Raw genomic sequence first — 27,975 nt, 5'->3', positions numbered from 1 at the left:
TACCAAAGCTTTGAAATGTTGAATTTTAAAACCCTGCTGAAGGTCCTACCAGCAGCAAGAGGTGGGGTGGAGTCAGGTCCAGGCAGTTTCCTTACTGGCCTTTGCCTGAGGCCTCAATAGTTCCTTCAAATGAATGGTGAGAAAAAGTGAGATGAAGATGCATTTTATGAGGTCAGAGCGCTGATATATTTTGGTATGAGTGATTGTAGGTGTCTCTACAGTACTTTTTTTTTTTCCTTTTTAGAAGGTTTCTTGTAATCTTACTCCTCATTTTTGGTGAATATAATTAATCTCATACCATAATGTGGACCAGTTCTGCCTGGGCAAACAAATTTGTCTGACCCTCCCTCTCCTTTATTTTCCCATATTAAAAAAAAAAAAGATAAATAAAATGGTAATAAAAGATAAATAAATAAAAAGAAAGAAAAAGGGGAATCTGGCTGGGCATGGTGGCTAATGCCTGTAATCCCAGCACTTTGAGAGGCCAAGGTAGGAGGATCACTTGAGGTCAGGGGTTCAAGACCAGCCTGAGCAACACAGCAAAACCCTGTCTCTACCAAAAATGCAAAAAATTAGCTGGGCGTAGCAGTAGGGTACCTGTGGTCCTGGCTGCTTGGGAGGCTGAGGCAGGAGAAGTGCTTGACCACAGGAGGCAGAGGTTGCAGTGAGCCGAGATCGCGCCATTGCATTCCAGCTTGGGTGACACAGTGAGACCCTGTCTCAAAAAAAAAAAAAAAAAAAAAAAGAAAAGAAAAGAAAAGAAAAAAGAAAGAAAAAAAAGAAAAAAAAGCCAGGCACGGTGGTGGCTCACGCCTGTAATCCCAGCACTTTGGGAGGCTGAGGCAGGTGCATCACAAGGTCATGAGTTCGAGATCAACCTCGCCAACACAGAGAAACCCCGTCTCTACTAAAAATACAAAATTTAGCTAGGTGTGGTGGCAGCTACTCGTGCAATCCCAGCTACTCAGGAGGCTGAGGCAGGAGAATCACTTGAACCCAGGAGGCAGAGGCTGCAGTGAGCTGACATTCGGCCACTGCACTCCAGTCCAGGTGACAGTGCAAGACTCCGTCTTAAAAAAAAAAAAAAAAAAAAAAAAAAAGTGAGAGTGTAGAATCTACAACCACCTGTAGTCCCACAATAATTACTAACAGTTGGCCAGGCGTGGTGGCTCACACCTGTAATCCCTGCACTGTGGGAGGGCGAGGTGGGCGGATCACCTGAGGTAAGGAGTTCAAGACCAGCCTGACCAATATGGAGAAACCCCATCTCTACTAAAAGTACAAAATTAGCCGGGCATGGTGGTGGGCACCTGTAATCCCAGCTACTCGGGAGTCTGAGGTAGGAGAATCGCTTGAATCTGGGCAGTGGAGTTTGCAGTGATTGCGCCCCCACACCCCAGCCTGGGTGACAGAAGTGACACTCCATCTCAAAAAAAAAAGAGAAAAGAAAAAAGAAAAAACATTACTAATAGTTAATAGCCACATTGGCTCCCTTTTCTGAAAAAGCACTAGAGATAAAATGACAGGATGCCTTAGTCACCCCATACAAGTCTCATCCCCTTTCTTTTCTCCCCTGGGGAAGCCACTAATTCAGACTGCTGTTAACTAGCCTATATTTTATATTTTCACACACGCGTATATATTTAGTCAAGATTAACATAAAATTTTACTTTGTGTGTTAAAAAAATACTTACATAAATCCTTAAATTGTATCATATAATACTTTTCACTCTTATATCTTACTTCTTTATTCAGTGTTATACTTCTGAGATCTGCTCACCTTGGTCTGTACTGACCAACGTTCTTCCTATTTAACTTCTACACGGTATCCCTTTATGACTGTTCGTTTTAAGTGTCCAGGTAGCAAAGCTACAGTATTCAGTCAGTCAATTAAACACTAATCTAGGCTGGGCATGGGAGCTCATGCCTATAATCCCAGCATTTTGGGATGCTGAGGCAAGAGGATTGCTTAAGCCCAGGAGTCGAGACTAGCCTGGGCAGCATAGTGAGAACCCATCTCTACCAAAAACAACAACAAAAATTAGCCAGGTGGGGTGGCATGGCATGTGCTTGTGGCCCCAGCTACTTAGAGGCTGAGGTGGGAGAATTGCTTGAGCCAGAGAGGTTGAGGTTACAGCAAGTCACGATCGCACAACCATACTCCAACCTGAGCAACAGAGGGTAAAAACAAGACAAAACTAACCCACTGGCTGGGCTCCGTGACTCACACCTATAATCCCAACAATTTGAGAGGCCGAGGCAGGCGGAACACCTGAGGTCAGGAGTTTGAGACCAGCCTGACCAACATGGAGAAACTCCATCTTTACAAAAAAAAAAAAAATTAGCTGGGTATGGTGGCACATGCCTGTAATCTCAGCTACTCGGGAGGCTGAGGCAGGAGAATCACCTGAACCCGGGAGGTGGAGGTTGTGGTGAGCTGAGATTATACCATTGCACTCCAGCCTGGGCAACAAGAACAAAATTCCATCTCACACAACACCAACCAACCAACCCACTAATCGAACACAGTGTTGTCTAAACAGCGTTGCTATGAAGGTATTTTGTAGATATGGTCAACATCTACACTACAAGTTTTATTTAAAGCTGACTTTAAATAAAAGAGATTATCTTCAGTAATCGGGGTGGGTGTAATCTAATCAGTCGAAAGCCTTAAGAACAAATGGAGGTTTCCCTGAGGAAGAAGATATTCTGCTTAGGGACTGCAGTGTCAGCTCCCAGGCTGCCCTACACATCTTAGACTCATTAGCCCTACAATCATGGAAACCAATTTCTTGAAATAAATCTTTTCATTTATATATACATATACATATATATCCCATCATATAAACAGACTGCATTTTACCCATCTATTTCTTGACTGACAGGCGTTTACAAGGCTCATAAGCTTCTGCTAATACCAACGAGGTGGTAAGGAATGATATATGTCTCCTTGTACATACAGGTAAGAATTTATCCAGAAACAGAACTGCAGAGACACAGCGTATGTGAAAGATTTCTCCATTTTGTTAGATACTCCCAAATTTGAAGACGGCAGCTGTAGCCATTTCCGTGCTGGAAACCAGTGTGTCAAAGTACTGTTTTGCCACATTCTCCCCAACACTTGGTACTGTCATACTTTTTGCCTGTTTGATAGGCAAACAATAGTATCTTTTAAAAAGTACCATACACTAGGCCAGGCCTGGTGGCTCACGCCTATAATCCCAGCACTTTGGGAGGCCAAGGCGGGTGGATCACCAGAGGTCAAGAGTTCAAGATCAGCCTGGCTAACATGGTGAAACCCCATTTCTACTAAATATTCAAAATTAGCTGGGTGTGGTGGCGGGCACCTGTAATCCCAGCTACTCAGGAGGCTGAGGCAGGAGAATCGCTTGAACCCAGGAGGCAGAGGTTGCAGTGAGCCGGGATCTCACTACTGCACTCCAGTCTGGGCGACAGACAGAGACTCGGTCTCAAAAAGAAAAAAAAGAAAGGCTGGGTACGGTGGCTTATACCTGTAATCCCAGCACTTTGGGAGGCCAAGACGGGCGGATCCCCTGAGGTCAGGAGTTTGAGACTAGCCTGGCCAACATAGTGAAACCCCATCTCTACTAAAAAAAAAAAAAATACAAAAATTAGCTGGGCGTGGTGGCGCATGCCTGTAGTTCCAGCTATTTGGGAAGCTGAGACAGGAGAATCGCCTGAATCTAGGAAGCGGAGGTTGCAGTGAGCCGGGACTGGGCCACTGCACTCCAGCCTGGGTGACAGAGTGAGACTCTGTCTCTCAAAAAACAAAAAACCAAAAAAACCATAAACGAACCAAAAAAAGTACCATACACTATTTCTTATCAGCATTAAAAAATAACACATGACTGGAAATAGCTAAGCAGGAGGAGAGAAATGATGAAAGGTAGTTTCCTGGTGTGTTTTAGCCTCAGTTCTCGTGTCTATCGTAAGTGAATGTCATTAGTGACTTCTGTCCTTTCAACAACCGGGTGGGAAGAGGCATTGAAAGCCGGCACATTCCCTGCAGCTGCATGCTCCACCTGGGTTTGGGCTGAGGTACACTGGCCTCCGGGCTGTTCTCCAGACAGGTCACATCCATTCCCATAGACTCTCAGAGACACCTTCCTTGACCTCTTCCACAAATGGTGGTAAACGCCAGCCTCTCTGTAGCTCTGTTACCGGCTTCTCTTTCTTTAAAGTGCTTATCATACTGTATAAGATATTTTGTTTACTCTCTGTCTCCTTGGTAGAAACTACATGTAATCAAGGCGAGGGATTTTTTTTTTATTTTATTTTTAGACGGAGTCTTGCTCTGTCGCCCAGGCTGGAGTACAGAGGCGTGATCTCGGCTACTGTGACTTCTGCCTCCCAGGTTCAAGCAATTTTCGTGTCTCAGCCTCCCCAGTAGCTGGGGCTACAGGCACAGGCCACCACGTCCAGCTAATTTTTGTCTTTTTAGTAGAGACAGGGTTTCACCATGTTGGCCAGGCTGGTCTCAAATTCCTGACCTCAGGCGATCTGCCCGCCTCAGCCTCCCAAAATGCTGGGATTACAGGCATAAGCCACCGAGCCGGGCCAAGACTAGGAATCTTAATGTAACCACCACCGCATTTCCAGCACCAAGAACACTGCCTGGATCATCTGATGAATGCCTCACAGTGTCCTCAGCAGCAGCAGGTTCTGACATCTGTATTTCATAACAGACGCCTGCACCCACGGATGAACCAGCTGCAGACTGTACCTTCAGCTCCACCAGCTCATCTGAACACATCGCCACAGACACAAAGGCCCCGTGGGCCAATTAGCCTCGAAAATTGAGCATTAGGTAATGGTGTGACTGCTTGCAACTTCCCTAGCTCAAGGCAGTAACTCCAATCAAGGTTCACAAGAGCTGTCAGGGTTGGCCTTCTACCTACTAAGTCCTATCAGGCTTACAAATCTGCAAACACCAGGGCTGTCTTTGTGAATTTCACTTCCCAATCCTATGTTTTTCCAAGCTGTCATTTAAATTACCTGTTAAATACTGAGGCATTAATGTGGCCTCTTAAAAACAATCTTGTTTAGAAAGAACCCTCATGTCCATCATCAACTGGTGAATGAACAACACGTGGTATACCTATTTAATAGAATATTATTCAGACATCAAAAAGGAATAAAATATTAAGACACTCTACAACGTGGATAAAACCCATTAAGAAGCCAGTCACAAAAGACCAAATATTGTATGACTCTATTTATATAAAAAGTACAGAAAAGACAAATCTGTAGAGACAGAAAATCTATTAGTGGTTACCTTGGGCTGAAAACGAGAATGAGTAATGATAGCAAATGGGGATGAAGGATCTTTTTGAGGTGACAGAAGTGTTATAAATTTAAATCGTGGCGATGGTTGCACAACTATAAATTTACTAAAAACCATCAAATTGTACACTTAAAATGAGTGAATTTTATAACATATAAATTACATTTTTTTTTTTTTTTTTGAGATAGGGACTCTCACTCTGTCGCTCAGGCTAGAGTGCAGTGGTGTGCTCAGACCTCATGGTAATCTCAAACTCCCAGGCTCAGGCGATCCTTCTGCCTCAGCCTCCCATTAGCAGGGACTTCAGGTGTACACCAACACACCCAGCTAATTTTTAATTTTTTCTAGAGATGGCCTCTTGTTACGTTGCCCAGTGTGTTAGTCTGTTTCACACTGCTGATAAAGACATACCCAAGACTGGGAAGAAAAAGAGGTTTCATTGGACTTACAGTTTCACATGGCTGGGGAGGCCTCAGAATCATGGTGGGAGGCGAAAGGCACTTCTAACATGGCAGCAGGCAAGAGAAAATGAGAAAGAAGCAAAAGCGGAAACCCCTGATAAGCCCATCAGATCTCGTGAGACTTATTCACTACCATGAGGACAGTATGGTGGAAACTGCCCCCATGACTCAAATTATCGCCCATGAGGTTCCTCCCACAACACATGGACATTATGGGAATGTAATTCAAAATGAGATTTGGGTGGGGACATAGAGCCAAATCATATCACCCAGGCTGGTTTCAAACTCTTGGCCTCAAGCAATCCTCCCACCTCAGCCACCTAAAGTGCTGGAATTACAGGCATGAGCCACCATACCCGGTCCTTTCTTTTTTTTTTTTTTTAAAAGGAACCACCACCACCACCACCACCACCACCACCACTGCTGCTGCCACCACCCACCCCACCCCCCCCCACCCCACCCCACCCCGTCCTGCCCCTTCTTCCATTACAGGCTGCTAAGGATTCAGGGATCTAAATCCCTAATGCTATGGAATGGCCACAGAGATGTGTGCCTTTGCTCATTCTTCGGTCGTCTCTAACTAGCCTGCCCACAGCAGAGCCCAGCATATTGAGATGCACAGGTCATCCCCTGTCCTTTGGGAACACGAGTCCCAGACAGCGGGACACGCACCACTGGTCTGCAAAGCATTTATGCCTATGGAGCCGTCTCCAGCAATTTCCCCTTCTAGGGTGAAAATCAATTTGACCCATTAGTAGCAAATGATAACCCAGCTATTTTGAGGCAGATCTCCGGCTGGCATAGCAGTTGTTTTTCCAGCTATGACTGGGGAGGGAGTTTGGCAAATGTTTTTCCAGGCAAAAGTCCTTACTGTGTCCTTCTAAAAGGGGGAGTTTCCTAGGAAATCTCCAGTGCACCGAGAAAACTCTCCGTGACAATTTCATTATGACAGAATCATTGTTTTGCCTTCATTCTTCCTTTCCCATCTGCACCCACAATCTAGGTTTTGGCTTATACAGAATTATTGCTGCAGAAGTTGTCCTTCAGGGTGCAAAGATCACAGCAGAAAGGAAGCCAAGAGGCCTGCAGGCTTACGAGGCCCCATCCCTAGCAACGTGGCCTGCACCTCCACTGGGCGTGCGGGCACAGTCTTTGGGCTTAGCCTCTCACAGAAGAATATTCTCAGAGTCTTGGGAGCACTCATGAGAGCCTGAGCTCCCTAAAGCCAACCAAGTAATCGGGACCAGTGTGATCACCGAAAGACAGAAACCGCTGCCTCTTCCGACATATTACTAGACGCATCACATTGCCGCGACCTTTCATTTCGTTGCTTAAAGAGACAGATTTCTGTGACAAACTCTCTGCTTCCTATTCCCTATTCACGTAGGCAGCAAGAATTATTCTGTAGCTAAAGCACAATTAAGCCAAAAAATGGCCCCAATACACTGAGGTAAGAAAAGAAGGATGTTCTACAACTGTTCACATCTTCTGGACAAAATTATCAAGCTCATTAAGAAAATGAAGTCCCAGAGCTACCCCCACCCCACATTAGGGTAAAAATTTAGTTAGGTTTTTTTTTTTGAGACGGAGTCTCACTCTGTCGCCCAGCCTGGAGTGCAGTGGCGCAATCTCAGCTCACTGCAAGCTCTGCCTCCCGGGTTCACGCCATTCTCCTGCCTCAGCCTCCTGAGTAGCTGGGACTACAGGTGCCCACCACAACGCCCGGCTAATTTTTTGTATTTTCAGTAGAGATGGAGTTTCACTGTGTTAGCCAGGATGGTCTCGATCTCCTAACCTCGTGATCCGCCCACCTCGGCCTCCCAAAGTGCTGGGATTATAGGCGTGAGCCACTGTGCCCAGCCAAAATCTAGGTTTTCAATTGTTAATTTGGAAAAAAGAGTGAGGAGGGAGAACAATGTACAGGAAAACTGAGCTCGGCCCATCTGAGAAAGTAACTTGAAGGGAAAAATAACGGTCTTGAACCTAGTTCAAGATTAGAAAATTTCAGCTGGGTACAGTGGCTCACACCTGTAATCCTAGCACTTTGGGAGGCCAAGGCAGGAGGATCGCTTGAGGCCAGGAGTTTGAAACAAGCCTGAGCAACACAGGGAGACTCTGTTTCTACAAAAAATGAAAAAATAAAATTTAAAAAAAGACTAGAAAATTTCATTCTATTTTAATTACTAGACAAAGTTTTTCCATTTGCCTATGAATGGAATCATTCAAAACCACGTTCCCTTGTAGTTTAAGTCTGGATGATCACACTGGGTTTAAGGTCCACAGATACTATAACTCTATATAGTTACGTTTATTTCTTGGCAATGCCAGGAAAGCGTTCAGGTTGAAGGTCTGTATAGTTACGTTCATCTCTTGGCAATGCCAGGAAAGCGTTCAGGTTGAAGGCAGGCATTCCTAGCTTTGGCAATTATCAAGCTATCAAACTGTGGAACAATGGCGGGTCCACACTGACCTCCATCAGGCGAGGGATTGTGGAATCCTACCCCAGAATTCAAACAAGTTTTAAATTCTGAACTTCAGAGGGATAAGTAATGCCTATAAGACTGAAGTAAAAATCATTTCTTGAAATTCCTACTAGGATAATACCAGTATCCATGTTTGCTTTGTTCTTAGAGGTACATGTTCTTATTTGAAAGAATGACACCCGAGGTCAGGAGTCCGAGGCCAGCCTGACCAACATGGTGAAACCCCGTCACTACTAAAAATATAAAGAATTAGCTGAGCACGGTAGCATGCACCTGTAATCCCAGCTACTTGGGAGGGTGAGGCAGGAGAATCACTTGAACCTGGGAGGCGGAGGCTGCAACAAGCTGAGATGGCGCCGCCGGACTCCAGCTTGGGCAATAGACCAAGACTCTGTCTCAAAGTCTCAAAAAAAAAAAAAAAAAAGAAAGAAAGAAAAAGAAAAGAAAGAATGGAAACACAACCCTTCCTATTCTAAGCTGCTGTACCAAGATGACTGCCATGTAACATAACTTTCAGTCTTTTTTTTTTTTTTTTTTTTTTAAGATGGAGTTTCCTTCTTGTTGCCCAGGCTGGAGTGCAATGGCGCGATCTTGGCTCACCACAACCTCTGCTTCCCCAGTTCAAGCGATTCTCCTGCCTCAGCCTCCCGAGTAGCTGGGATTACAAGCATGCGCCACCACGCTCGGCTAATTTTTTTTGTATTTTTAGTAGACACGGGATTTCTCCATGTTGATCAGGCTGGTCTCGAACTCCTGACCTCAGGTGATCCGCCCACCTCAACCTCCCAAAGTGCTGGCATTACAGGAGTAACCCACTGCGCCCGGCCATAACTTTCAGTCTTGAAAGTAACATTTCAACCAGAATCTGAAAATGTGCCTCTTTTCTGGGATTTCCTCTTTGTGTAAGTTTGTACATGTGTGGGAGAGAGAGAGAGGTAACACATGAATGTGTGTACTTATGTTTCATTCCGCCAACTCTGTAAAGTCTCACATTTCGGGCTTTGAAACATCATAAAAATCTACACATTTCTGCAACCTTTATTATTATGCCTGCGTTGAGCCCACTCCATGCTGGACACAGGAAACACAAAGATGAATGAAGAAAGAGCTCCAGGCCGGGCACGGTAGTTCATGCCTGTAATCCCAGCACTTTAGGAGAACGAGGTGGGCAGATCACCTGAGGTCAGGAGTTTGAGACCAGCCTGGCCAACATGGTAAAACCCTGTCTCTACTAAAAATACAAAAAGTAGCTGGGCGTGGTGGCGCACGCCTGTCATTCCAGCTACTCAGGAGGCTGAGGCAGGAGAATCACCGGAACACAGGAGGCGGAGGTTTCAGTGAGCCGAGATCGCACCATTGTGCTCTAGCCTTGGCAACAAGGGTGAAACTCCATCTCAGAAAAAAAAGAAAGAGCTCCAGTCCTTGGAAATGCACCGTCTCACAGGGAAACAGGTATGAAGAAATACCAAGGCAATTCACGGAGGCATGGTGAAAATAAGATAAGCAGACACCTTTACTATGGCCTTATTATCATTTAGAAATATAAAACTGAACCACAGATAAATGGCACGTATTAAGGAACCAGTAATTGATTACCGATTCTGAAATAGCTGTCAAAAGATATATACTTTGAAGGCCACAGAGTACACTAGGCTGTTTGACTAAGTGCTCTTGCCTGCCTAGTTACTGTTTTTAAAAGGTGTGTCCTGGAATAAAAAAGCAAGCGATAAATTTACAGGAAGGGACATCTTATGCACTGGGTTACGTTTGTTTCGAACGCCCCAGAGCACTGAACAGGTAACAGGAACTTTACCAGATCAAAGTACAGTGACTTACTGCACCAGTTCCTTCCAAATGCCACTTTTACGGTAGTATCTGGAATCATTCTAGCTAACTTCCCTCAACCAGACTCTGTGAGACAGCTCATTCTACCTTTGTGTGTGTGTGTGTGTGAGAGAGAGAGAGATGGAGTCTCGCTCTGTCGCCCAGGCTGGAGTGCAGTGGTGCAATCTCAGCTCACCGCAACCTTGGCCTCCCAGGCTCAAGCAATTCTCCTGCCTCAGCCTCCCAAGTAGCTGGGATTATAGGTGCCCACCACCACACCTGGGTAATGTTTGTGTTTTTAGGAGAGATGGGATTTTGCCATGTTGGCCAGGCTGGTGCTGAACTCCCGAACTCTGGTGATCCACCTGCCTTGGCCTCCCAAAGTGGTGGGATTATAGGCGTTGAGCCATGGCAACTGACCTCATTCTATTGTTTTAAAATTGCAGCTGGGTGGGTGTGGTGGCTCATGCCTATAATTCCAGGACTCTGGGAGGCTGAAATGGGTTGATCACTTGAGGCCAGGAATTCAAGACCAGCCTGGCCAACATGGTGAAACCCCATCTCTACTAAAAATACAAAAATTAGCCAGGCATGGTGGCAGGCACCTTAATCCCAGCTACTCAGGAGGCAGAGGTAGGAGGATTATTTCAACCCAGGAGGTGGAGGCTGCAGTGAGCCAAGATTGCACCACTGCACTCCAGCCTGGGTGACAGAGCGAGATTCTGTCTCAAAATAAAATTGCAGCCTTTGCGATCTGAGGAATTGTTCAAAAACTCCAAATAATTTAAAAACAGTTTAAATTCTTTACTTTTATTTCTCAGATACCAGTAAGGGGCAATCATTTCTTTTTCTGAGACAGGGTCTTGCTCTGTTGCCCAGGCTGGAGTGCAGTGGCGCAATCTCGGCTCACTGCAGCCTCGACCTCCTGGATTCAAGCAATTCAGCCTCCAGAGTAGCTGGGATCACAGGCGCACACCCCCATGTCCAGTTAATGTTTTTGTATTTTTCGTAAAGATGGGATTTCACTATGTTGTCCAGGCTGGTCTCGAACTCCTGACCTCAAGTGAACTGCCTGCTTCAGCCTCCCAAAGTGCTGGGACTGCAGGCATGAGTCCCGACACCCAGACAGGAATCAACATTTCTACAACGTTCTTTCTGAGAACTTTTTTTTTGTCTCTCATCTACTTCTCTCCTATATTCAACTTTCCAAAGGCTTTTTTATTTATTTTTTATTTAAGACAGAGTCTTGCTCTGTCGCCAGGCTGGAGTGCAGTGGTACCATCTCATCTCACTGCAACCTCTGCCTCCTGGGTTCAAGCAATTCTCCTGCCTCAGCCTCCCGAGTAGCTGGGACTACAGGCACATACCAACACGTCCAACTAATTTTTTGTATTTTTAGTTGAGACTGGGTTTCACTATGTTGGCCAGGATGGTCTCGATCTCTTGACCTCGTGCTTGGCTCGCCTCGGCCTCCCAAAGTGCTGGGATTACAGGCGTGAGCCACTGCGCCTGGTCTTCCAAAGATTTCCTTAAAGACTTCTTTAAATTGCCTTAAAACTCCTCTCAAACTTAACCTACGTGCATATTAAGTTTTTCCTTTTTTCTTCGCATACTGAGACAAAACAAAGTCCAAATATTGAAGATGCAAAGGCCAGCCCCTCTGGGACAGAGGGTAGGGAAAGGAGCAAGGATGTTTAATTTACGATATGGGCAGGTCCAGGCGGAGGAGAGGGGCTGGGGCTACCAGAACTTGGGGTTGCTGTCCTGTCATAGCTATAAACTCTAGACGGGCACAGACCTTCTTTGTCTTTTCTCCAGCGTGGTTCCTGGTGGTAACCATGGTGCTTGGCACAGCTGTGGTGCTCAAGAAAACAGTTGCGGGAAACTCATGTTGGTGGTAAAAGCTCAGCATGTACCTCACAGGTGCTGGCGACGTGGCAGCTGTTATTACTGATGAGATCTGAGCGCCACTAAGGAGGTGGTGACAGTTTCAGTCACCCCTGTGTGATCAGCACAGGTCTTCAGCATTTAAAACACAAATATTTTTGAGTTCTTACTATGCACCACCACGATAAGGGATTAAATAAACCTTCAAGGGCTGGGTGCGGTGGCTCATGCCTTTAATCCCAGCACTTTGGGAGGCTGAGGTGGGAGGACTGCTTGAGCCCAGGAGTTCGAGACCAGCCTGGCCAACAAAGTGAGGCAGGTCCTGTCTCCAAAAACAAAAACAAAAAACAAAACAAAACAAAAAACAAATTAGCTGGGAATGGTGATGCACGCCTGTAGTCTCAGCCACTCTGAAGGCTGAGGCAGGAGAATTTGCTTGAGCCTAGGAGTTGGAGGCTGCAATAAGCTACGATCGTGCCATTTCACTCCAGTCTGGGCAACAGTTAAGACCCTGTCTCCAAACAAAAGAAAAAACACAACCGAAAAAACCTTCAAGGAACATATAGCTCCTTCAGGGAGATAAAAATGTGTGCCCATATTTTCAACAGTATTCTCTTATAAGGTATTTACTGAGCTCCACCTATCTCAGTCATTTGTAAATAAGGGGGCAAGCAATAATAACAGATGAAAATCACTGCTCTTGGGATGGTGACAGTCTAGTAAACACACGCTGTGCCTAATAACAGTTAACCCTAATTTAATACTTACAATGCGCCAGACGGTATTCTAAGAGCCTTCATGTATGACCATGTTTCATCTTCACAGCAACCCTAGCAGGTATTATCATCCTTATTTACAGACTAAAGCATAACATCAAATGAAAGAATAGGGCATTACCAAGTACACACAACCATCTGGGATGACACAAAGGATGCACTGGTTAGCTGAAGAAGCCTTCTCAGAGGGCGTAAGAATTGGACTAAGTCTCTAAGCGGATGCCTGTAATCCCAGCTACTTGGGAGGCCGAGGCAGGAGAATCGCTTGAACCCGGGAGGCGGAGGTTGCAGTGAGCCAAGATTGCACCACTGCACTCCAGCCTGGGTGACAAGGCAAGACTCCCTCTCAAAAACAAAACAAAACCCACAATGTTTTGCATGTTTAAACTTTTTTGTTTACAGGCATATTGTTCCTGCATTTATTGTTCAACACACATATTGCATTTATTGTTCAGACATCAGATGTAGTTGATGTCCTGTATCTTAAGCTGCTCAAAGTATAAGATAAGCCCATGCTATGATGACACATATCATTTAGTCCATTAAATAATCACAACTGGGCCAGATGCAGTGGCTCACACCTGTAATCCCAGCACTTTGGGAGACTAAGGCAGGCAGATGGCTTGAGCCCAGGAGTTCAAGAGCAGCCTGGGCAACAGAGCGAAACCTCATCTCTATGAAAAACATAAAAATTAGTCAGACGTGGTGGCACGTGCCTGTAGTCCCAGCTTCTTGGGAGGCTGAGGCAGGAGGAACACGTTAGCCTGGGAGGTTGAGGCTGCAGTGAGTCATGATCATATCACTGCACTCAAGCCTGGGCAATAAAGACCTCAAGAAAATTTAGAAAAAAAAAACAAAAAAAAAAACCATCCAAGTTTTATCCAAAGAAAATCCTGGCCCCTAAGTATGAGCAATTTTCATTGTGACTTTCCTGATTTGTCACTTGAGGTTTTTGTGGCCAGAAACAGATTGGTCTATTAACTAAGACTCACGCAGTTGTCAGATAGGCATGTGAAGATGACAGGGGGCCCTGTCTTCTGTACTCTTCTCCCCTCCCCCAACAGGCAGGGGCTTCCCTCCTCCTAACTCAGCACGGGGCTGTTGGATTAGGGTAGTTGGTGGTTGGATCTGTCACCTGGGAACTATTCCAACTCCTACCCCAATCTTTTCTGCACATTTGCTTGAGGCCTTATTTTTTATTTTTTATTTTTTTTTGAGACTCTAGAGTCTCACTCTGTCACCCAGGCTGGAGTGCAGTGACAAGATCTCAGCTCAGTGCAACCTCTGCCTCCCAGGTTCAAGCGATTCTCCTGCCTCGGCCTCCCAAGTAGCTGGGATTACAGGTACCCACCACCATGCCCAGCTGATTTTTTTGTATTTTTAGTACAGACAGGGTTTCGCCATGTTGGCCAAGCTGGTCTTGAACTCCTGACCTCAGGTGATCCGCCCCGTGAGCCTCCGAAACTGCTGGGATTACAGGTGTGAGGATGCCTTATGTTTTAATCATCTGAGTTTTCCCCCACACTTTTGACAAGTTATTACCACTCTTGTACCTCTTCTTGTCCCTGTTGTCACCTGATTTTGTGCCTTTCAAAGATACGGCCATGCTTGGAGAGCAATTAACTGCTTGCAACACCAGAAATGACTTTTTGCTCTACACGTTCAGAGAAACTTCTGAACAAACTATAGAAATGACCCCTGAAAGTATAGTCTTGACTTTTAAAAGGCAGTTTTAAGAACTGGAATTTGAGTGTTTTCAATTTTGTTCAGCTAGTTGCCTGATGCACATGTAGTCTCGGGTTAGTAAAAAAAATTTTTTTTTTTTTTTGAGACGGAGTCTCGCTCTGTCTCCCAGGCTGGAGTGCAGTGGTGTGATCTCGTCTCACTGCAAGCTCTGCTTACTAGGTTCACGCCATTCTCCTGCCTCAGCCTCCTGAGTAGCTGGGACTACAGGCGCCCGCCACCATGCCCAGCTAATTTTTTGTATTTTTAGTAGAAACGGGGTTTCACCATGTTAGCCAGGATGGTCTCTATCTCCTGACCTCGTGATCTGCCCGCCTCAGCCTCCCAAAGTGCTGGGATTACAGGCATGAGCCACCGCGCCCAGCCTTGGGTTAGTAAATGTTAAACATGTATTCCCATAAGTAAAAATCAAAACAAAAATCATAAGATTTAAAATAGGTTTATCTTTAAATAGGTAAGTTGCAAACAGAGGTAGGAGATGGCAATTTTTAGCTTAGGTTTAAAAACATACGCCCATTAAAATGGAATATATATATTTATCTACAGATTTACCTGCTTCATTTATGTTAAACATTATAAAAGTAAGCAATTCACATTAAAAAATATAAACGTGGCTGGGTGCAGTGGCTCACGCCTGTAATCCCAGCACTTTGGGAGGCCGAGGCGGGTGAATCACGAGGTCAGGAGATCGAGACCATCCTGGCTAACATGGTGAAACCCCATTTCTACTAAAATTACAGAAACAAAATTAGCCGAGTGTGGTGGCGGGCGCCTGTAGTCCCAGTTACTCCGGAGGCTGAGGCAGAAGAGTGGCGTGAACCTGGGAGGCGGAGCTTGCAGTGAGCCGAGATTGTGCCACCGCACTCCAGCCTGGGTGACAGCGAGACTGTCTCAAAACAAAAACAAAAACAAAAACTCCTGCCCTAGAGTTACCTGTGCTTAATTGCTATTGTTTAGAGACTTTTTAGCCTCCAAAGTACCATATGAATAAACACGTTTTTTCGTTTGTTTTGAGACAGTCTCTTACTCTGTTGCCAGGCTGGAGTGCGCTGGCGTGATCTTAGCTCACTGCTACCTTTGCCTCCCTGGTTCAAGCGATCCTGCCTCAGCCTCCTGAGTAGCTGGGACTACACACGCGCTCCACCACACCCAGTTATCTTTTTTTTTGTATTTTTAGTAGAGATGGGGGATTTCACCATGTTGGCCAGAATGGTCTCGATCTCTTGACCTTGTGATCTGCCCGCCTCGACCTCCCAAAGTGCTGGGATTACAGGCATGAGCCACGGTGCCCAGCCTATAAACACAGTTAAAGCAGGAAACCCGGGCGCATCTTCACCCACCCGCTGTTCTCTCAAAAGCACAGGCACTCTAGGAGACTGTGAAAGATTGGTTAGATCTCTGAGCTGGGTTCATCTATTCTGCTCCCTGGTTTGGGAACACATTCTGGTAATATTTTTTCTTCTATTTTTTAAAGACAGAGAGACTGGGCCACATTTTATCTCATTTATATGCATCTCACCTTTATCCCCAAAGACTTCAGGCGGAGATTACACTAGGAACTAAAACCACTAAAATCTAAAACTCGACCAGGCGCAATGCCTCACACTTGTAATCCCAGCACTTTGGGAGGCCAAGGTGGGCAGATCACGAGGTCAGGAGATCGAGACCATCCTGGCTAACATGGTGAAATCCCGTCTTTACTGAAAATACAAAAAAAAAAAAAAATTAGCCGGGCCTGGTGGCAGGCGCCTGTAGTCCCAGCTACTTGGGAGGCTGAGTCAGGAGAATGGTGTGAACTTGGGAGGTGGAGCTTGCAGTGAGCAGAGATTGTGCCGCTGCACTCCAGCCTGGGTGACAGAGTGAGACTCTGTCTCAAAAAAAAAAAATTCTTAAAAAAAAAAAAAAAAGAAAATCTAAAACTCAAGTCACTAAAATCATGATAAACCAGAAGGACTCAAGGTTAGGAAGACAAACAGAAGTATAAAATCAAGGCTGAGGAAAATAAGAACAGAAGTCTAAGGTCTGAAAGGTCACAGAGCTGTAATTACTCTGCACATATCTACAAATTCTAAGTTTATGGGGGAAAATATGCCTAGTTATTAATAGGCATGAAATCGTGGGTGTTCTGGCCAATGTCCATAATATGGTACACATGCTTAAATACTGAAAACATACACACACACCCCTTCTATGTGTTATTAAAAAGGAAGTGGTTTTAAAAGATCTACTTAATTGAGCAGGGAATGGCAGTGCATGACTGTAGTCCCTGTTACTTGGGAGGCTGAGGTAGAATCACTGGAGCCCAAGAATTCTAGGCCAGCCTGGGCAATGTAGCCATTTTAAGACCCCTCTCTAAAAAAAAAAAAAAAAAGAAAGAAAAGAAAAAAAAAGTCTACCTTAGCTGGGTGTGGCGGCGGGTACCTGCAATCCCAGCTACTAGGGAGGCTGAGGCAGGAGAATTGCTTGAACCCAGGAGGTGGAGGTTGCAGTGAGCCGATAGCACCATTGCACTCCAGCCTGGGCAAACAAGAGCAAAACTCTGTTTCAAAAAAGAAGTCTACCTAACTGGCTGGAGTTCAGGGAAAGGTACACTCTCACACAATGCAGCTGACAGCATCATTTGGTGCATGCTTTCTGTAGGGTATTTTGCAATGTTGAGCAAACAGGCTTTAAAATGTACCTGCCCTTTGACCCAGAGCTCCCTTCTGGGAATGTGGCTTAAGGAAAACATCATGGATCTGCTTACGGATCTGCGCAACGCTTTGACTGCAACCATGCTCATGGCCGCGCTGTAATAGCAAAGTACTGGCAACGATTTACGTCCAACCACAGGGGCTGACCAATAAATTATGATGAAAAATGGAGTCGTGTGCAGTCATCAGAATGACAGCGCACAGAAAATCCACAGGGGAATATGTATTGAAAAATATCAGAAAAAGTGACAGCAAGAGTTAGTGTTATCTCTGGTTTGCAGGATTCTGGGCACGCTTATTTACACTTATTTTATTTTATTTTTATTTTTTTTTGAGACAGAGTCTTGCTCTGTCACCCAGGCTGGAGTACAGTGGCACAGTCTCAGCTCACTGCAACCTCTGCCTCCCGGGTTCACGCCATTCTCCTGCCTCAGCCTCCGGGGTAGCTGGGACTACAGGCACCTGCCACCATGCCCGGCTAATTTTTTTGTATTTTTAGTAGAGACGGGTTTCACCACGTTAGCCAGGGTGGTCTTGATCCCCTGACCTTATGACCTGCCCTCCTCGGCCTCCCAAAGTGCTGGGATTACAGGCGTGAGCCACCGCGCCTGGCCTAATTTTTATATTTTTAGTAGAGATAGGCCTTCACCATGTTGGTCAGGCTGGTCTCGAACTCCTGACTTTAGGTGATCCGCCTGCCTCAGCTTCCCAAAGTGCTAGGATTACAGGCATGTGTCCCCTGCCCCCCCTCTTCCCGCACCATGCCTGGCCCAAAGTAGGTACATTTTCAAGAAATGTTACATAAAAAGGAAAGTATTTTCATTAATATTTAATTAACAAGAAAATGCAATTAACCATAACTCTGCACCCCATTCCGAGCCCTCCAGTTTAACATAAGGGATATTTACATCCCTTATGCAATAAAACCCTTTCATGGCCGGGCGCGGTGGCTCACGCCTGTAATCCTAGCACTTTCGGAGGCCGAGGAGGGTGGATCACCTGAGGTCAGCAGTTCGAGACCAGCCTAGCCAACAAGGTGAAACCCCGTCTCCACTAAAAATACAAAAATTAGTTGGGTGTGGTGGCACCCGCCTGTAGTCAGGAGGCTGAGGGCAGAGAATCAGTTGAACCTAGGAGGCAGAGGTTGCAGTGAGCCAAGATTGCACCATTGCACTCCAGCCCGGGTGATAGAGCAAGCCTCCATCTCAAAACAAAACAAAACAAAAACGCTTTCATGCGTTCCGTTATGATAGTTTTAGAGTCTAATGAACTTCAGTTTATGTCTTCCTCTAATGACTACCACAACTGTATGGCCTCTCTCAGACCAGAATTCCCTAGGTCTTGGTTTGTCTTCTGACCTGAAGGATTTCCCACGGGGCTCCCTGCCAAGGTTACAGACGCCCTACAGAGAAACGACACATCACCAGCAGGCCTGGAACAAACGATTTTGTTTGTTTTGTGTTTACTTTAAAATTATTTTTTGCACATACCCACAAGAATGGCAAAAATTAAAAGGATGGGAAGTAGCAGCAGCTGGCGAGGATGAAGAGCAACAGGAACTCTCACACTCCTGCTGGCGGAATGGCAACTGGCGCGTCGCTTTGCAAAATCAATCAGCAGTTTCTCCTAAAGCCAAATATTTGAATATCTAATACTCAGCCAGTCTGCTCCTGTGTATCTACCCAAGAGAAATGAGGGCCTATGGCCATCAGATGGGAGCCAGAACATTCATAAAGCACGACTCATAATATCTTGGAATAGTCTGAAAATAATCCCAGCCGGGCGCAGTGGCTCAAGCCTGCAATCCCAGCACTTTGGGAGGCCAAGGCTGGCAGATCACCTAAGGTCGGGAGTTTGAGACCAGCCTGGCCAACATGGTGAAACCTAGTTTCTACTAAAAACATAAAAATTAGCCGGGCGTGGTAGCGCACACCTGTAATCCCAGCTCCTTGGGAGGCTGAGACAGGAGAATCGCTTGAACCTGGGAGGCAAGGGTTGTAATGAGCCAAGATCACACACACCACTGTACTTGAGCCTGGGTGACAGAGCAAGACTCCGTCTCAAAAAAAAAAAAAAAAAAAAAAAACCCAGAAAGAAAGAAAATAATCCCAGCCAGGTATAGTGGCTCATGCCTGTAAGCCCAGAACTTTGGGAGGCTGAGGTGTGTGGATCACGAGGTCAGGTGTTTGAGACCAGCCTGACCAACATGGTGAAACCCGATCTCTACTAAAAATACAAAAATCAGCCAGGCATGGTAGCATAAGCCTGTAATCCCAGCTACTCAGGAGTCTGAGGGAGGATAATCGCTTGAATCTGGGAGGTGGAGGTTGCAGTGAGCCAAGATTATGCCACTGCACCCCAACCTGGGCGACAGAGCAAGACTCCATCTCAAAAAAAAAAAAAAAAAAGAAGTTAGGAGAGGGGCTACCCTTGGAGGGGTGCAGCAATTGCGAGGGGGACTTCAGGGGGCTGCCATGGTTTGCTTCTTGATCTGGGTGGTGGTTACACAGGTGTGTTCAGTTTGTGAACAGTTAGTCAGCTATGTACACTTAGGCACAACTTTATGTATACTGCTATTCAATAAAAAGTTTTAAAAACAAACTTTAAAATATATTTGCATGTGTCAGCAGATAAGCTAAAATTCTATGCAGTTTTTACAACTTATTTTTAAGTTGGAATATTTAGTTGGAATTATTATAGCTTTGAATACAGGCCTGTAATCCCAGCACTTTGGGAAGCCGAGGCAGGCAGATTACTTGAGCTCAGGAGTGTGTGACCAGCCTGGGCAACACAGCGACACACCGTCTCTACCAAAAATTAGCCAGGCATGGTGGTGCATGTGGTCCCAGCTACATACCTGTAGCTTTTGATTTACATTTGTGACACTATTTCAGTTGTGGGTATTAATTCTTGTCTTGCACAGACCTTCAAGGGAAAGCTAATCTGCATATAATTAAAACAAACTGGATTTTTATTTTCAACACTCCACCCAGTTTTTAATTAAAAAATAATCATTTTTTCTTGAGATGGGGTCTCACTCTATTGCCCAGGCCGGAGTACAGTGGCACCACTCCAGTACTGCAACCTCTGACTCCTGGCCTCAAGTGATCCTCCCACCTCAGCCTACTGAGGAGCTGGGACCCCAGGCACACACCACCACACCTGGCTAATTTTTGTATCTTTGTAGAGGTAGGGTCTCACTACATTACCCAGGCTGGTCTCGAACTCCTGGACTCAAGCAATCCACCTACCTTGACCCCCCAAAGTGCTGGGATTACAGGCGTGAGCCGCCGCTCCTAGCCTCATTTTATTAAGAGAGTTTGTTCAAAACATGCCAATGATGACGAATTAACAGAATGACAGAAAATTCCAGTGACACCATAGATCACTGCATTATGAAAATGTATTTGGTTTGTGCATCTGCTGGTCACTGGAAATTAAAGTATCATACAAACAAAGGCATGGTAAGTGGGATGTGGCAGCCGGTCACTAAGAGACCCAAGGCCTCAGTTTCTCAATCTGGTTAACCACCAGCCTGGCCAACATGGTGAAACCCTGCCTCTATCAAAAAATGCAAAACTTAGCCAGGCGTGGTGGCTGTAGTCCCGGCTACTCAGGAGGCTGAGGTGGGAGAATTGCTTGAACCTGGGAGATGGAGGTTGCAGTGAGATGCGATTGCACCACTGTACTCCAGCCTGAGCAACAAAGCAAGACCCTGTCTCAAAAGTAAATAAATGTAAATAGTTAAGCAAACACAATCCACATTCACCTGGAGGGCTGATGTTTACTTAGAATTAAGAACTCTAGGCCGGGCGCGGTGGCTCAAGCCTATAATCCCAGCAGTTTGGGAGCCCGAGACGGGCGGATCATGAGGTCAGGAGATCGAGACCATCCTGGCTAACACCGTGAAACCCCGTCTCTACTAAAAAAATACAAAAAACTAGCAGGGCGAGGTGGCGGGCGACTGTAGTCCCAGCTACTCGGGAGGCTGAGGCAGGAGAATGGCGTGAACCTGGGAGGCGGAGCTTGCAGTGAGCTGAGATCCGGCCACTGCACTCCAGCCTGGGCGACAGAGCGAGACACCGTCTCAAAAAAACAAAACAAAACAAAACAAAACAAAACAAAAAAAAATTAAGAACTCTGTGAAAAGTATCATAGGAGGGCGCCAGGAGCCTAGCAAAGGACAGGTGCTTCACACATTAAATGGATAAATGTCCATTCATTCAACAAAGACGCATGCCTACTATGTGTCAGGAACTGTTCTAAGTGCTTGGAATAAAACAAAAAGCTCACTGCCTTGTAGAGCTCACATTCTAGTTGGGGTGGAAAGAGAGGGAAAGAAACATAAGAAATAAATACATCACATAGCCTATTCTAAGGAAGTGTTATGGGGGAAGGTAATGTAGCCTAAGGTGGGGCTGGGAGATGGATGGAGGTGTCTGCAATCTGAAAGAGAGTTTGGGCTTGCTTCCTTGAGGTGACATTGAAAGGCTTCTGTGACATCTTCCCTTTTACTTTCTATTTAGCAAGATTCCTGTAGGTAGGACATCCCTGGATGCCGCCATGCCCGTTCTTCCTCCACTTCCTAAGTTTTTTTTTTTGTTTTGAGATGGAGTCTCGCTCTGTCGCCCAGGCTGGAGTGCAGTGGCGTGATCTTGGCTCACTGAAACCTCTGACCCCCTGGTTCAAGCGATTCTTCTGCCTCTGCCTCCCGAGTAGCTAGGATTACAGGCACGTGCCACCACACCCAGCTAATTTTTGTATTTTCAGCAGAGACGGGGTTTCACCATGTTGGCCAGGAGTGTCTCAATCTCCTGACCTCACGATCTGCCTGCCCGCCTCGGCCTCCCAAAGTGCTGGGATTATAGGCTTGAGCCACCGCGCCCAGCCCTACTTCCTAAGTCTTTAACAGTTCTTCTAGGAAGGCTGTGGCTACTCTTAATTAAGGGTTTTTTTGAACTTCTTCCTCTACCATGAGAGCATATACTCATCAGAAAACCATGCAAAATCACAAGCAAGCTTTTGAGGGCAAATTATGGGCATGCTATAAAGTGTAGAGCGGGGAGGGATTTTTGGCTGAACTCTAATTAGTAACAGCAACATTACTTGACATTTTGAGGCTTATAACATCATTTGTTTGAGAATTAGTAAAATACACACATCGTCCTGGCAGTTAACATGGCTCTCCAGTAATCATTTGCCTACATATACATTTTAGACATTTCAGCAAATGTGTACACAGCATATATTTAAGGATATTTGATACTGGCTACAGAGGATCACGTTACTTTATAATTCCTCCTTTTCTCTAAAGTATTCCTTTATTTCAAAATCAGAGAAACCTGAGGGTTTTGTTTGTTTTGAGGCAGAGTCTCACTCTGTCGCCCAGGCTGGAGTGCAGTGGCGCGATCTGGGCTCACTGAAAGCTCCGCCTCCCAGCCTCCCCAGTAGCTGGGACTACAGGTGCCCGCCACCACACCCAGCTAATTTTTTGTATTGTTAGTAGAGATGGGGTTTCACCGTGTTAACCAGGATGGTCTTGATCTCCTGACCTCGCAATCCGTCTGCCTCGGCTTCCCAAAGTGCTGGGATTACAGGCGTGAGCCACCTCGCTCGGCCCTGAGTATTTTTTTAAAAAGTAAAACCCATACTAGCAGATCATTAAAAAAATCATTTGCAGGTGGCTTTTGTAAACACACCTGGTTGTGTTTGCATTTCTATTAGTAAAATATGGTAGATGGTTAGGTAACATAGAGGACATCTCTTCTTTAAAGCACTAGATTCATCAACACTGCCGCTAGGTTTTTGCCATATTAAGCTTAAATTGTTTTCGGCTTGAACATCACGAGGCGGGGCGGGATAAGGGGAAGAACCCAATACAGAGACGGGGAAAGGTTTTTCAGACTCCTCACTACAAAATTTCACTTTGCATTGCCTGCATGGCCAAAGCATAGGCTAGCAGTCCTCACTATTTCATAGATGACATAAACTTGTGGTCTGATGCTGTAAATATCCTACCACCTAGACATTAAAAAAAAAAGTCCCAAAACACTACCAAGGAAATAGTAATTAAAATTAACAAACATTTAGTGAGCTTTCCAGTATGCTTTCAGACACCTGGCAATAGAAAACAATCAGGTACTGGTATTTAATCTCCATTTACATTGCTTTATGTCTACAAATATACATAACCAAAATGATGAAATCCACACTTTTTCCCTGCAGTTTCCGTTCTTTGGGTAATACGACATGCCCAAGTGGTTGGCATTTGTGACGCTGCAATTCGCCTTGGTACGGTCCCTCTAAGGAGTTGCTAATAAAAGTCTATGTCAGGAAGAAGCAGGAGGAAAAAAAAAAAAAAGCGGCATTTAACTCAGAACACCTGACTGCTAGTCTCAAGTTTCAATCGCAGCTCAGACTGGGAAGATACACAGGGCTCTGTTCTTGGAGGGAGGGTGGAAGGTAGTGGTGTTCTGTGTTTTTGCACCCCAGTGGATATCAGACTCTGCCTTAAATTTGGAATGGCCTGTGTTCCTCAATTACAAAGTTTTTCCTTCACTGACAGTCAACAGGGCAGCTACTACTTACTTCCCAGGTCTGAGTCTGGCAGAAAGAACGTTTTATTTACACACTTGGTCAGCTCCCGACACACCTCATGCAGCAACGTCTTCCGGGTCATTTAAATAGTAGCAATCTCAATACAAATGTAGGATTTCAACATTCGAATTTCCCAGATGTCTAAAGATCGCCCTCTATGAAGGCAACACACGAATAGGAAGAGTTTTTGGTCCCAGTGACTGAGCACCAAAAACACTGTGTCAACTGTCTCTACTCTCCCTACCTGTCAGGCATAATTTATATGTGACAATACCCTTTGGGTTAAGATAAACAGAATGGATAATCTCTTGGATTTCAATACATAACAAAAATGTTCATGTTCTTCTCTTACTTTCATTCAACAAAAGTTAAGACTCCTCTGATTTTAGGAATTCAGACTTTGAAACCCCAGAAACTAAAATTTTACGGTTAAAAAAGTCTATCAAAATGACCAAACTTCCTGATTCAAGCACCAGGGACAGAAAAAAGATAAAACACACCAACCAACCGACCAACCATTTACAACCTTAAACATGCCTGTACACGAACTTGGAGAACATTAAAGTTTCAAGAGTTTGAGATGCCTAGGCTGAATTAAAACAAAAGTTGTTTTGTGTTCTATTAATAGCAGATGATTAACATATCTTATTTCACCTGGAATTCATTTATTAGTACTTAAACTGGCCACTAATCCTAAGTCTCTGTCTGTCTCAGGAAAAATTCTCTCCTAATACGTGCAAGTTAAGAGACCGGCCATGAATGCATTCCTTAAGGTTAGGTCAATTTCATTAAAACCTCGGTTGTTCTTTGACTTCAAGAACCTCACCAAATAACCCATATATAAAAGCCAAGTTCAACTGAAAGCTGGGAGAAGAAGGGTCTAAGGGGGAGTGCGTTTCCCTGGAGAACGCCCAGAGCTCGGCTCACCTGGCGATCCTAGTAACAGGGGAGTTTCACCCCCACATTCTTGGGCGCTTTCTTTTCTCAGAGGAAACTCGAGCTTGTGTCTTTGGTCCCGGAGGCTTAAGCCCGACAGCCAGGCCAGCGCGGGTCACTGATTCCAAGAAGTTGGGAGGAGGACGTGGGCTCCCATCGAGGCACAACAGACCCCTCCCCAATCTAAGTGCACTGGTTGTAAAATGTGGAGCCGGTCAGGAGATGGGGGGCGGTCTCCAGCGCTCTGAGGGTCAGGGAAGAGGGGATGGGACAGGGGAGGAGAAGGGACAGGAGAGGCGGAGAAGGACCAGGAGTGAAGGGGGAGACACACGGGGGAGAAGAAAGAACCACGAGGAGAGGGAGGGAGAGGGACGAGGAGGAGAGGAGGGACAGGGGAGGAGGGGGAGACACGGGGGAGAAGGAAGAACCAGGAAGAGGGGAGCGACAGGGAGGAGGGGCAGGGGAGGAGAGAGAGTGAACGGGGAGCGAAGGGGCAGTGAGAGAGGTACGGAGGAGGGAAAGAGACAGGGAAGCAGCACAGGGAGGAGGGGGAGGAAAGGGGGGAAAAAGTGGGGGGCAGGGAAGGAGGGGGAAAAGTGGGTGGGAGGGAAGGAGGCGGAAAAGTGGGGGGTAAGGGATGGGGAGGGACAGGGAGGAGGGAGAGGGCCAGGGGAGGAGTGGGAGAGACTGGGCGAGGTGGAAGGACGGGCGCGAGGAGGCGAAGGGGAGCTGGGGGCGTTGAGAAAGTACCTTCCCGCGTAAAGTCTCCTTCTGACCCCCGAGGTGGAAAGCCCTGACCTCCCTGAGCCCCGGGCTTACCCGGTAGGTGCTCTCCGTCAGCCGGTTCACCTCCTCGGGCCCCCGGGACATGGCTGCGGCCGCCGGGCGAGCAAGCGCGGGAGAACGCGGCTGGGCCTCGTGGCCGCCGGACTCCGGGCAGCGGGAGCGCCGGGGCGCGACTAAGGGGCTCCGGAGGGTTGGCCGCCGCCGCAGCCGTCGGCCCGAGAGTGCCCGCGAGCGCCTCCGCTGCCAAAATGTCAAAACTTGCGGCGGCGCCGCCCTGCCCTTCTGCGAGGAGAAGAGAAGCTGCCGGACGCCGCCCGAGGAAGCGGGGCGGGCCGCGCAGCCCCACCTGAGGCGGGCGGGGCGGACGGGGGCGGGGCCGCGGGGCCGGAGGGGCGGGGCGGCCCCACCTGAGGCGGCCTGGTGAGCGGGCCCGGGCCGGGGTGGGCGGGGCGGCTCCCGCTGAGGCGGCCGAGGTGGGCGGGGAGGAGGCGGGGCCGGGCAGCTGGAATGGGCGTAGCCGGAGGGAAACGGGCCCCCCCGAATGGGCGGGGTCACCCCACCTGGGGCGGACAAGGCGGGGAGGCCACGGTGCGCCCCCTAGCGGCCCTCCCAGAGCTCTGGCGACGTAGGGCCGGAGACCCTGGAGTGGGACCGCGTGTGGAGCTGGCTGCTCGCTTTGCTGTTTTGCTAGGGCAAGGGTAGCCTGGGGGTGTTTAGACTGTGGTCCTGGAACCCTTGTTTGCCTCGCCTGGTGCTGGCCCCGAGGACCTCGAGGCCCACGCCCTCCATGAGGGCTTCCTCCATCCCTGCCTTTTGGGGACCAAGGGAAGAGGGGCCACATTCCCGAGTTGTATTAATTTCCTGGATTGATTTTTCCCTGCCCTGCCGCTCACTGACCCCAAAAGTTAGAGGGACCCGTGGGGGCATGGGCCCTCCTAGGTGGAGAAAACGGGCTGCCACTTGCAATTTTGAAAGCTCCTGATATATCAAAAAAATAATAAATGCCAAGATCTAGTTACCGAAATGTTAGTACTTTTTTTTTTTGTTTTTTTTTTGAGATGGAGTCTCGCTCTGTCTCCCAAGCTGGAGTGCAATGGCGCAATCTCAGCTCGTTGCAACGTCTGCCTCCCGGGTTCAAGTGATTCTCCTGCCTCAGCCTCACCGAGTAGCTGGGATTACAGGCGCCCACCACCACTCCAGGCTAATGTTTTTTGTAGTTTTAGTAGAGACGGGATTTCACCATGTTGGCCAGGCTGGTCCTGGACTCCTAACCTCAAGTGATCCGCCCGCCTCGGCCTCCCAAAGTGCTGGGATTACTGATGTGAACCACTGCGCCCGGCCCGGAAGTACATTTTTAAATTTTACATTAACAGCGACCTTTAACTCGATGCAATATAACCGTGCTACTCACAAGATTGTTGCAGGGTGTAGAAAACCACCTGAACTGAGGTGTTAGGGAAGCCTCTCTTCCTGTCATCACTCAAACTCTGTGGAGGTGTGTGGCTCCCGGGCTCCCTATTTTGTCTCCACTCCAGCCTCAGCCCTGCCCAAGGGTGAGGCAGCTGCCTTCTCTGGGCCTCTTCCAGGAGTATGTACCTTGGGCTGGGTGACAGCCTTCTCCCCAGTAACAACCACTACTTAGCACCTGAGACCCGCACCCAACAAGGGCGGGAGGTCTTATTCTGATGTTTTAAAACCTCTGGGCTTGGTGGTTCACGCCTGTAATCCTAGCACTCTGGGAGGCCAAGGCAGGCGGATCACTTGAGGTCAGGAGTTGGAGACCAGCCTAGCCAACACGACGAAACACCCCCGCCCCCGTCTCTACTAAAAATACAAAAATTAGCCGGGCGTGGTGGCGCGTGCACCTGTAATCTCAGCTGCTCGGGAGGCTGAGGCAGGAGAATTGCTTAAACCTGGGAGGCGGAGGTTGCAGTGAGCTGAGATAGTACCGTTGCACTCCAGCCTGAGGGACAGGAGCGAAACTCTGTCTCAAAAACCAACAAAAAACTATCCGGAGGCCAGGCAGGATGGCTCATGCCTGTAATCCCAGCACTTTGGGAGACCAAGGCAGGAGGACTGGTTGAGTCTAGGAGTTCCAGACCAGCCTAGGCAATATAGGGAGCCCACTCCCATCTCTACAAAAAATAAAAATAAAAACATTAACCAGGTGTGGTAGTGTGCATCCGTAGTCCCAGCTATTCCGGAGGCTGAGGTAGGAGGATGGCTTGAGCCCAAGAGGTGGAGGTTGCAGTGAGCTGTGATTGTGCCACTGCATTCCAGCCTGGGCCACAGAGTGAGACTGTTTCAAAAAACAAACAAAAATGCCAAAACGTCTATGTGAGGGCAATTGCATCTTTTATGGGCTGTTAAGATGTGAGACTTCTGTCTGGGCGCGGTGGCTCACACCTGTAATTCCAGCACTTTAGGAGACTGAGGCAGGCAGATCACCTGAGGTCAGGAGTTTGAGACCAGCCTGACCAACAT

General features: G+C 47.0%; 1 protein-coding gene and 1 pseudogene across 2 annotated transcripts in view; both read right to left on the bottom strand.

Moving 5' to 3' along the window:
* The window catches only part of BAIAP2L1 (BAR/IMD domain containing adaptor protein 2 like 1), a 111,624-nt gene extending 85,726 nt beyond the window's left edge, over nucleotides 1-25,898 (bottom strand). The window contains exon 1 of one of the 2 annotated variants that reach the window (XM_030933089.1): nucleotides 25,525-25,898. In XM_030933089.1, coding sequence (XP_030788949.1) covers nucleotides 25,525-25,575 — 51 coding nt within the window. In that variant the 5' untranslated portion in view covers nucleotides 25,576-25,898. Of the gene's footprint in view, nucleotides 1-24,696; nucleotides 24,765-25,524 lie in introns of those variants that run through there. The other variant, XM_010388450.2, reaches the window with a different exon arrangement.
* Nucleotides 14,381-14,450, bottom strand: LOC115898535 (annotated as a pseudogene).
* Nucleotides 25,899-27,975: the final 2,077 nt, after the last annotated feature.

This window comes from Rhinopithecus roxellana, chromosome 6 (assembly GCF_007565055.1).
Source record: "Rhinopithecus roxellana isolate Shanxi Qingling chromosome 6, ASM756505v1, whole genome shotgun sequence".
In the NCBI taxonomy this organism is placed as follows: domain Eukaryota; kingdom Metazoa; phylum Chordata; class Mammalia; order Primates; family Cercopithecidae; genus Rhinopithecus; species Rhinopithecus roxellana.
The sequence above is the reverse complement of the archived record's forward strand: the minus strand, read 5'-3'. Positions and strand labels throughout refer to the sequence as shown.